At 39.6% G+C, this 11,514-nt stretch overlaps 1 protein-coding gene and 1 long non-coding RNA gene across 2 annotated transcripts in view; one reads left to right on the top strand and one right to left on the bottom strand.

Moving 5' to 3' along the window:
- Positions 1-467: 467 nt before the first annotated feature.
- On the top strand, positions 468-993 carry LOC107040854. Its single transcript, XR_001461027.1, has 2 exons — positions 468-652; positions 739-993. It is a non-coding gene; the product is annotated as an uncharacterized LOC107040854 (long non-coding RNA).
- Positions 994-2,910: 1,917 nt separating this feature from the next.
- Positions 2,911-11,514, bottom strand: part of LOC107040853 (myeloid differentiation primary response protein MyD88) — a 32,393-nt gene continuing 23,789 nt past the window's right edge. The window contains exons 2-3 of the mRNA XM_015261120.1: positions 5,628-5,914; positions 2,911-4,035 (exon numbers count right to left, since the gene is read on the bottom strand). Of these exons, the coding sequence (XP_015116606.1) occupies positions 3,248-4,035; positions 5,628-5,914 (1,075 nt within the window). The 3' untranslated portion in view covers positions 2,911-3,247. The remainder of the gene's footprint in view (positions 4,036-5,627; positions 5,915-11,514) is intronic.

Raw genomic sequence — 11,514 nt, 5'->3', positions numbered from 1 at the left:
GCATGACAGATTATGACATTAAGTTTGACAGAATCTGTGAAAATATGACATAAAATGTTTTATTATGTCATATTTAGTCATATTCTAAAATTTTCTATGGTTATTCCTAGCACAGGTGCTTGTCAGAAAATGGCATGATATGACAAAATATGACATATTGTGTTTGACAGAATCTTACAAAATATAATATGTAACGAGATTTTCTCGTTACGGGTTGAAAGAAAGAGAACTGTTAAACTTATGATAAGAGAGACAGGAAGTGACATCTAGGGGCGGCTGAAAGAGCCGCGACTGGATGAGAAAAGCTACAAACCGATGAAAGACCCATGAAGAATAGAGACCAGGAGGCCGAACTAGCGTTTTCCGATCCGAGACCATACTCGGGGTAATGAAGTGTTATAGGTGGTGCTTCAATCGCTTTTCTGAATGGCAGTAGTGGGGGAATGCTGCCTGTGTAGTGTGTATGTGTATGAAAATAACTTACTGAATAATTCCTGGCCTTTAAATGTTTATCCATTTTTATACGAACTACTTTGTTGAGTGATTGAATATCGCAAAAAATTGATTACATGTAGGCAATGACTTCCACGGAAGGGGTAAGCATTTTCTGTACAAGTCAACTATAAAAACTGAGATGTCTGACGTCTTCTAGGTTAGTGTTGATTATCGTAAATAAAATGTTGAATGCTCATAAGTTGAAAACAATGTAATCATGATATTTATCTGTTATTTCCTTAGTTGGATTCTGGAGAGTCCACTAGAATGTCAGTCAGTGATATCAGTCAGTCAGTCTAATGATATCAATCAAACAGAAATCCATCATGACCAGGAGCATAATTGAATCGACATCAATCACCTAGGATTTCGGGTGATTTCTACAATTATACATAAAATTTTTTATGAATGATAAATTAATTGCAAATAGTGAATTTGATGATTAATTGTATATAATATCTGAGATTTAATTGTATATTAAAATTTTGCAAACCATTATATGTTGAGGATTTTTGTCCAACAACGAAGTCATACCATGGCTAACATGTGACAGAATAAAATCTCTTGATCACCTGGCAACGGTCATAGAATTACTGAATAAGTTGCTTTTTTTATGAATCATTTTTTGTTCCGTAATTGTATAATTTGTGACATGCAATGTGTGTAATAAAAAAAACATGAAAACCGAAAATTTTGTTAATGGTCATTTCTTTAATGATAACAATATAATATTATTATGATACTATCATAACCTTTGGTGTTATTTGATAATAAAAACAAGAGACCATATGCCTTATTCCGAACTTTTTCTGCATTTTTACCGGTCTTGCAGTTCGGAAATGAACACACCGTTCTCATTTTTACTCCTGCACATTAATTATCTTCCCGAAAAATTATTTTGAATTTCAAACAACATTTAATAACAAATAAAATTCAGAGATAAACTTTTCGACTGACACAATTGTGCGGAGGACTATATATGTGAATCCCGAGTAACGGAGATGAAGCGCCCTCTTTCACTCCGACGCAACTATTTCAAGGAACCATGTTTGGTCGCGTATTCTGAGGAATCGGCCATTACAGTTCGGCCTCCTGGTCTCTATTCTTCGACCCCTGGAGGTCTGGAGGGCGTTACTAGACTATCGCCATATTAGAATTCGCCCAGCATGTACTAGGGGAAAAGGGGCTGACGTACAGGCTGTCCAACTGGGCGATTCTATAGGCTATGTCAGAGTAGACTAGGGACCAACGGCCAGGTGAGAGGATTGGTGCCCCCGGGATCCCGTCGGGTTGATTGGTGGGGATAGGGTAACGGAATGACCTATCGTCGCTGAGATATCCAGACTAGGGGGAGAAGGCCCTAATAAGATTCTGAGTTAGTGGAACGCGAGCGCTTGAACCGAGAGGTTGAAAGAATCTCTCGGTGTGCTGGATTGAGGAATGGCTGAAGAAGCCATGATAAGGAGTTTCGGACTCCACGTAGCCTCGGTGAATAACCGTTGGCGGCGAGCGTAGGGGGATGCTCCTGCATCCCCCACTAGCAAAAAAGGAGTTATTTCCGTTATCCGGCTCGACGAAACAAATGCCGAGCACATGGGCCCGTGGGTCTGGAGTAGAGATCGTCCTCCTGTCAACCCGACCATGTGCCGACATTCGAGTACCCGGAGACGGTGACGAGCGATGACCGAAGCGGTAACTGGTGGCCGAGAGTGTGGGTGGCCATGAAGTGGGTAACAGTGTTCCAGTTTGGTCGGATCAGCCTGTCGGCGTCCCAGGCTCTGAGGAGTCATAATTTCATATATCCTAACATTTTTTATCATATTACTACATTGGTTGTCATATTCTGACATTTTATGACATTTTATCGACTTCACATAATGTGTCATTTTTTTGGGAAATTCTTCAAAAAAATCAGAAAAAATTTATTATTTCATATCAAATTCTGTCATTTTATGTTAAAATTCCGAATATTTCGCATTTTTTGAAATTTTTTGAAATTTTGTCATTATTTGGCTGAATCGGTCGACGGATTTCCACGAGGGTACAGAATAAGAAGTTTCAAGTTCCCAATAAAATCTCTGAATCCCAGAACTTTGCTGGGCTGAAATCTAGCAAGCAAAAAAAATCAGGGAAATAAGTCAAATTCTCACTTATTTTATGAAAATTTTCCTTGAAATCAGTATAGAAAAAAGTCTATAATTTTCAGTGATTTCTACTTGAATCTAGTATAATTGTACTTCAATGAAAGCACATATTCTCTTGTTTTGCGGACATCCATTTTGCCTCTTCATTATGTTCTTTTTTTCTATCATAAAAATGTAACTGAAAACTCTTATTCAAACACCCGGGTGAGTAGCAAAGGGTTAAAAACACAAAGGTGATCATTTAAGAACCCGATGGTTATTTATTTCAAAATCCAATGTTTTTTAATTTAAAAACTCAAAGAGGTTGGTTTCATTTATGAAGCCAACCATTCTTTATCAAAGAACTTTTCTAATTTGAAATGAGTAGGTTTTTAGTACCTCATTTTAGGGATTGTTCTTCTGAAATTACCTAATCAGTTTTTTATTCTCCGTGTAGCTGTCTAGAAGCATGAATTTCTTAAAATGAGTCACTTGGTTCTGGAAATTAGAAACTCACTTTTACCATACTTCCTCTTAATGTTTTACGAATTTCGAAACATTAGTGGATGGCTCAGAAATCCTCTGAGAACCTCAATGTCCATGAAACTTTCGTTCTTTCGCACATTTTATCAGGATCTTGATACAAGGGCCTTAATTCTTTTCACCACTCCCTTGTTCCTTCTTTTCTTCTCCTTTGCTTCACTATCTGCCTCTTCAAGCTTATCTAATCCACTCAAAGACGGTAGGTTAATCGCACTATCCTTCTTTTTGACAGATTTCTTCTTCGAAAACCTGAAAAATCCCTCTTTCTTTACTGGCTTTGAATTTAATTGTGGTGAATTATTTCTCTCCACAGTTTCAATTTTATCTCCCTGGGGAATCTCTCCATTCACTTTCGGAGATAATTCAGGGATTTTCTGCGACTCCAGAGAATTCTCCACAATTCTGCGATCCGCAGCGATTGCAGGTGGTGCAACTGTACGAATGCAATTTCTGAATCGTTCCCAGAAGTCGTAAATTCCCGCTCTGTTGTAATGAAGCATGACAGTATGACGCATTTGTATTGGAATTTCACAGTCTTGATAATGAACAGGAACTATTTTTCGTCGTCGCTCATGGAGACCTGTTGTTTGCCCAAAGTCCATCAAAAATGTGTTGACTGGACTTTTGATGAAGTTGGGTGAGAGAACCACAATCAATCTTGTACATCTCTCAGAAATCAACTGCATCAGTACCTCTGATTCGAATCTTTCACCACGACTGATTAGATCTCTGTCTTTTGTGCAGAGGTGGAGATTTCCTTTTTTCTCGAGGTTCTCGATGATTTCGTTGGCGAAGGGAGTATCTTCTTCGGCATAGAGGAGGAAGGCGTCGTAAGACTGCATCGGTTCACCAGCTTCGTACCGTATCATATCGTCTGGAGAATTTAAAAAACATTTTTCAGAATTTTCCTCATGGGGATTTTCTGATACGTATGAAGAAAATTCAATAGAAAAATCCTAAATAGCTGTAACTCTGTTACAGTCGATTAACTTGGCGTGGACACGTCTATGTTATACAGGTTGGGATAGTCGTCACCGGGAAATAGCGTGAAGATTTCAACTTGTGATTGTAAATTTCATTTTGTCAAGTAAATTTGACGAGAGAAATATGAAGAAGAAATTGCCTTCGATTCCCCGAAAATACAAATTACTGTAGAAGAATTCATAACATATCCCTCGGGAATTGTTTATTCCTCTAAAATTGCAGGCGGTTGTATCTTCGATACCGCTATAATTGTACGCCCATACGTCTACGCTCTTTTCTTCTCTCTCAAATGTCCTACAAATTCCTTACATTCCCTCGGATTTTCTAGAAACTCCTTGAATACCTTCGAATTTTCTAGAAACTCCCCGAATTTCACCGAAATTTATAAAAATTGCTTGAATTTCCTCAACATTTCTGGAAACCTCTCAAATTCCCTCGAGGTTTCTAGAAACTTCTCCAATTCCCTCGATTTTTCGAAAAACTCTTTTAATTCCTTCGAAATTTCTCGAAACTCCCCGAATTGACTTGAAATTTCTACAAACTCCTTGCATTCCCTTGAATTTTCTAAAAACTACTTGAATTCGATCGTATTTTCTAGAAACTGGATGAATTTTCGCAGAATTTATAGAAACTTCCTACAGTCCCTTGAATTTTCTAGAAACTCCTTGAATTCTCACAAGTTTTATAGAAACTCCCTGAATTCCCTCGAAAATTCTAGCAACTCTCTGAATTCTCTCGAAATGTCTAGCAACTCCTTGAATTCCCTCAAAATTTCTAAAAACTCCTTCAATCCCCTCGAAGTTTTTAAAAACTTCTCGAATTCCCTCGAAATTTCCAAAAACTCCTTTAATTCCTTCGGAATTCATACAAAGTCCTTGCATTCCCTTGAATTTTTTCGAAATTTCAAGAAACTTCTCGAATTACCTCGAAATGTCTAGATTTTCTATGATTTTCTAGATTTTCGTCTTAATAGTCCATCGACTATTAAGAAGACAGTAATCATTTCGAGCCAATTTTGAATTTACTCTTTTTTCAATACTAAAAATAAGTAAAGAAAAATAAGTAAAGAAATGAATAGATTAAACATATAGAATAATATTTTACATATACTCCCTAGTCTTATTTATACTACCTGAGGAAGGCGCTTGAGATCTAACGGAATTCGTTGAAATGAAAAAGATGGAAAAAGAAAAATACACGTGGAGCACCTGTCACGTATCATCTGTTGTACACTGCTTGTTTGTCATTTCTCATTACAAACTCCACGAAAGAAAAATTTGAGCGATTCATGCCTAAGAATTCCTATTAGAAAATGCGAACTCAAATTTATTCACTATTTCCATTAAATATCCATGTTACATGCGATCGAATCGAATCAGCACATAAAATGGATAGCATTTTTAAAATAGAATGTCAATAGATTGTATGTAATAGAATTTCAATGAGTGTGGAGAGTATGCAAACCCATTGCTTCACACTTACCATAAGTCAACATCTTGTTGTCTACACTTATATCAACCTCCTGTGCATCGCCTTTCTGTAGCCTCTCCAAATATACCTTGCCGTCCTTCTCCAGTATATCAGTAGTGTCATCAACGACATCCCACCTGTCGATTTTTTTCAAAACCTTCAACAATTGCTCAAAGGTAATCTTCTCTTCCCTGGTCTTCAGAATATCGAAAATTGCTGCAGTTGGGTCGGGACTAGAAGTTATGATTGCGTTTGCCTCCCCCCCGATACCGAGAACACCAGCAAATCCTCTCCAATCTCTAGAATTGGAGAAGATATTCTTTAAAATATATTCTACAGAAAGGAATACGAAGATTTGCAGGACAATCAACCATTGTTACTTAAACATATTAGTAATATTAATTAGGAAAGATCTCCATATCTGCGCATCAAGACTTTATTTCCAAATTATCGTTTACGCACTTTCATAACTCCTTTACTTCCGAATGAAAGCCTCGTATTTGATCAATTTTTCAATTTTCTAATTTTGATTGCAAATGGTCTAGAATGTCATGAAACGCGAAGAATAGTATATTTCGATATAAGTGAGACGGAATTGTCACGAGTGTAAAGTTGGCGGCCTGAGGCGAAGCCGAAGGCTGCCAATTACACGTGTTGAAAATTCCCGTCTCACATGTCTCGAGCAATATTTTTTGACAGCGATGTTACGTTCAACGAGTGGCCGAACTGTGACTTTTCATTTACGAGTAAACGAAAACGCACTTTTCCACACGAGGTGAACATAGCAGCAATGTCAAAATAGTATATTTCATTACAAGTGCGGAAAAGAGTTTTTTGGCTCGTGGGAGGTTTACAGCACGAGCCGAAGTGCGGGAAAAAACACTTTTCCCACGAGTATCGAACGATATTTTTCATCACAATATGTGGAAAAGAGACGTTTTAGGCACATTAACTGACTTTTAGGCGCGAAGCGTGCCTACAAAGTCACTTTTTCGCACACCGTGATGAAAAATATTGTTCAACACATGTGAGACGGGAATCTTCAACTCGAGTGATTAGCAGCCCTCTACTTCGCCTCGGGCCGCCAACTTCACACTCGTGAAAATTCTGTCTCAGTCGTATCGAAATATACTATTTTAGGGTCATGTCTGTATGTACAGTCGAGCACTCAAGTTCGTAAACAGAATACATAGAATGCAAGTTCAGGCTGTTGACGAACTTTAGTGCTCGACTGTACATGTATGTGACGACTTGAGTTTTTGGTGATTAATTTTTAGACAAACAGGAGTTTGAGCCTTTTCGACAGAAGGCATGTGAGCGTTAGTTTTTGCGTTATTAGCCTTTTTCTTTTTTTGTTTCTACTAATTCCATTGGTAGTAAGCTTCCGAATAGCTCCGCAGCCACCAGTCCCTGTCCTTGTGACATGCAAACAACCATAACCACCTGCTACAGGGTGTCTACAGGAAGATTTGCACAAATGTGAGCTCAATCGGTCCAGTAGTTTTTGAGACAGCGATTCCGAAAATTTTTTTCTTCTCTCAAAATTTCGAAAATTACTGCATCAAATGAACTTTTTCGGGCGTCAAAATATTCCCCATGATAATATCTATCGAATCAGATCATAATATGCCTATCTAACTATTGCGAATCGCCCAGTAATTGATATTTTTCATTTTTGTCATAAAATTGATATGAACACAGTAACGCTTGAAAAAATTGAGATTGGAAGTTGAAATTTTGTAGAATTCTAGCTCTTACTATATTACAGGCTGAAATTTCAGATGGGCGAAATCGAATGAGTCGTTTTAAAGATATTCAATTTTTGTATAAAACTGTATTATTCAATATCTCAAAAACTATTCATCCGATTTCAATTATTTTTTCAAAATATTCGTCTTGATGTCTCCTATCTAGTTCTTTCAAAATATGTATATCCGTTCCTACAACGTTTTCGAGATATTGGGGTTTTTCTATGTTTTTTTGTCTGAAAGTTGCATTGACGTTCCATTACATGAGTGAAGAATATGGTGAAGCTCTAAAATGTTGAGGACTAGTTAGTATCATCGGATTGCTCTCCTGTGTAAAATTTCAAATGGATCGATTCAATACTTTTTTAAATAGAGCAGTAGATCTAAAAAAACGTTTTTCGTATAAAATGACATATCGTTGTTCTATCATTGATTTTTATATGGAAACATTTCTTAAAAATAGGGTCGTGTAGATATGTCTAACCGACTGGATAAAACAGAAATTTAATTTTCAAGTTTAGAACGTCAATCGTTTCAAGGATCATTTCTTTTCAATTAAAAAATAAAATTTCTACGGATCCATTCGAAAGCTTACTACCAATGCGATTGGTAGAAATAAAAATGAAAAAGACAAATAACGCATCAAGTAACGGTCACATACCTTCTGACAGAAAGGCTCGGCCCCCTGCTTGTTTTTCAAGTTATCGTGGGTGCCAGAATGAAAAAATTTATAAAACGAAAAAACGGCAATATCTGGAAAATTTTGTGTGAATGAGTATAGATATTTTGATTGAAATTTCTCTATATAGGAGCTATCGCGACGAGTATTTTGAGAAGAGAAAACTTAAAATCGGTAATGCAGTTTTTGCGATATTCAGGAAAAACTAAATTTAAACAAGTTGGTGTATCTCAGGAACTAGTGGACTAGACGGAGCGAAATATTCAATAAAAATTACGTATATTTTCCGTAATTCCGCAACGCAATGTAATTGTAGGAAATTTTACGGAACTGTCACGTAATTTTTACCTAAAATCACGGAATTTTTACGGAAAAATTACGATACCGTCAATTAACCCTCTGACTCGGAATCTTATCCCCACTACCTATGGGGGCTGGACGTTCGACGTAGAAGGGAATCAGTAGCGAACCCGCGAACAGTTCCGTAGCACTGAGCGCACGTTTGAATAAATGAGCCCCAAATATGAAAAGTTTTGGTAAATATATAGTATCACTCCCCCCCCTCCGATTTCGTTCAAATTTACAGGGATGGTAGTATTCCCTGTAAATTTGAACGAAATCGGAGGGGGGGGAGTGATACTATATATTTACCAAAGTTTTTAAAGGAATTTATGGGTAGGTAGGATGAAACAAATTTAAGGAAGAAAAGAAGCAATTTTAAATAACGCATCTCATTACTGTCAATCTCCAAATCATGAGCAGGACCTCGATTTTCAACAAATATTTGCACTGGATAGTATAGATCTCAATATTTGAAAACTATTTTCGTTCTAGTTTTTCATCAATGTTTTTCGTTGTCTTTGCTAAAAATTTATCTGAATTCATTTCACCATTTTAAGGTATCTTTCTTCGTTTCACGTATTTACCAGGACCTCCACATACACTTCTCAACGAACTTTCATTCTTTTTTATTTTTTAGGTACTGACTCTCACTCAATCACTGGCATTTTTTCTCTTTTATCTCTCATCATTTGTTGTCCATCTATCAAAACTTTTATTATGTATGACGCGAGAATATGTAGAGGGCCCCAATAGAGTTGCAATGCTTACAAAAGTCCTGACGCGACAGGAGTGAGGGAATAGTCACGTGACCATTTCTCATTAACACATCTCGCGGCGCGCTGTGATTGGCGGCCATCACACCGATATGGTTTAGTATGGTTTGCGAGTCAGAGGCAGTGATGCCAGATGAAGGCGAAAATCCGACGCGTGAGATTTTCGTGCGCAGCTCTCCGGCACATGGGATATTCGTGCGCAACTCTGCCGCGCACCCACTGCCACTGGGCATACGCAACTCCCGCAGTTGAAACCCGGCGAATTTTATGTCAGAAATAATCTTTCGAACCGAAAACAAATGAATATGACGTATTAAGACTTCCGTTTCCGGGCTGCGTGGAGAAAGTAGTGGGAAACCGGTGGAGCGAAAATTTTTGTTTTGTTTTTGCATTTTCTTGAGTTTGGGGAGGGAAGGGGAGGGGGGTGAGTGGATTAAGGGAGGGCGGAAAGGCTGAGAGTGGAAAAGGTGAGGAAGAAAGGTTGAAAGAAAGGGTATGGGGAGTGTTAAGGGCGAAAGCGTGTGAGTGAGTGTTTGAGAGGTTACGAAGTGAAAGGGGCGAATCGTGCGTATTAGTGAGGAGCGGGAAGAAAGGAGCTACAAGGAGGGATTAAGCCAAAAGGCGAGGAACAGTGGAAAGGGCGAGGGACGAGCTTAGAAGGGAGAGGAGGGGGGATTGATAGGAAAGTGTAGGTAGAGCGATAGTGAGTGGGCGGGAGAAAAAAGAACTAGGAAAGAAAGGAAGCGGATAAGGAAGAGGAGAGCCGGTAAAGAAGGATGGCGACTTTCTGGCAACAATCTTGTGTGACGGGGCGGATAGAGGAGTCAGAGGAGACAGGTGAGGTTAAGAGGGAAAAGCAGGCAGACGAGAGAGTAGATAGTGGGAAGGAGTACGATGGAGGGATTGAATCAGATGGGAAGGATCAAAAGGGATTGAATGAGACGATATACGAGTCAGCAGGTGGAAATGAGGTGGGAGACGACTCAGAAGTGGAGGGAAACATGGGAAGGAGGAAGGTGAGGGAATAAGGAGAGTGGCATGGAGAATATGTAATGGGGTATGGAGAGAAGAGGGATGGCCGGAGGACTGGAAGGACGAACTACTAGCGCCGATAGTAAAGAAAGGGGAAGGGAAAAAGGTAGAGGAATATAGATAGGTCACCCTGATGCAAACGTTATACAAGGTTTACGCCATGATATTAACGAAAAAGCTGGAAGGAGAGGTGGAGGAAGTAAAAGTAGTGCTGGACAATCAGACAGGCTTCAAGAAGGAATGGGGACAGTGGACAACATCTACGTGGTGAATTACCTGATCAATAAACAGCTGGAGGGGGAAGGAGGGAAAATGGTGGCGTTCTTTGTGGACCTGAAGACGGCGTTTGACTCGGTCAACAGGAGCATATTGTGGAGAGCAATGGAGAAAAGAGGAATATCTAAGGGATTGGAGACGGCCAGTAAAGTTAGGGTGGGGGAGAAGGTGTCGGAGAAGTTTTGGACGGCGAAGGGGGTACGTCAAGGGTGCCCGTTGAGCCCGATTTTGTTTAACATTCTGCTGGCAGAGTTGGAAGAGGAGTTAAGGAAGAGGTGGAAAGGGGGGGTGGAGTTAGGGCCGACGAAAGTATTCTCGCTCGCGTATACTGATGATATGGTGGTTCTAGCGAAGGACGAGGAAGGGATGAAGCTGATGATGAAGTTTATGGGGGACTATATAGCGGAGCGGGACTTAGTAATAAACGTGGATAAATCGAAGATAATGATGTTTAGGAAAGGAGGTGGCAGGGGAAGGATAAAGAAGGAAACATGGATTTTAGGAGGGAAGGAGGTGGAAGAGGTGAAGGAGTTCTGTTATCTTGGGTACTGGTTGCAAAGGAACGGTGGACAGGACAGCCAGGTAAAGGGGAGGATAGCGAAAGCGGAGAAAGTAGTAGGACCTGTGTGGGGGATAGGAAAGAGAAGGTTTTGAAAGGATTGGAGTTGAAGAATCTGGCTTTTCGACACCCTGGTGTGGTCGGTACTGGGGTATGGCGCGGAGATATGGGGGTGGGTAGAATGGGGGGGAGTAGAGAGTATGCAGGAGAGGTATTTGAAATGGGTGTTGCGGCTAGGAAGGAGGGTGGTGGGATATCTGATAAGGGAGGAACTGAAAAGGGACAAACTGCGACTGAGGGCAGCAAAGAGAGCGTGGAAGTTTGAAGAAAACCTAAGAAAGGGGAAAGGGAGCAAGCTAGCGAGGCTGTGTTTAAAGGAGATTGAAGGGAGGGAGGGTAAGAAAGTGGTGTCGAGATGGGAAGAGAGTAGGAGAAAGTTTAGGGAAGAGAGAGGGCTGGTCGCAAGAGGGAAGGAGAGAGCCGGGGGGGG

The sequence above is a fragment of the Diachasma alloeum genome, unplaced genomic scaffold (genome assembly GCF_001412515.2).
Source record: "Diachasma alloeum isolate Michigan unplaced genomic scaffold, Dall2.0 Dall_scaffold_00348, whole genome shotgun sequence".
NCBI lineage: Eukaryota > Metazoa > Arthropoda > Insecta > Hymenoptera > Braconidae > Diachasma > Diachasma alloeum.
This window is presented reverse-complemented; position numbering and strand designations above follow the sequence as displayed.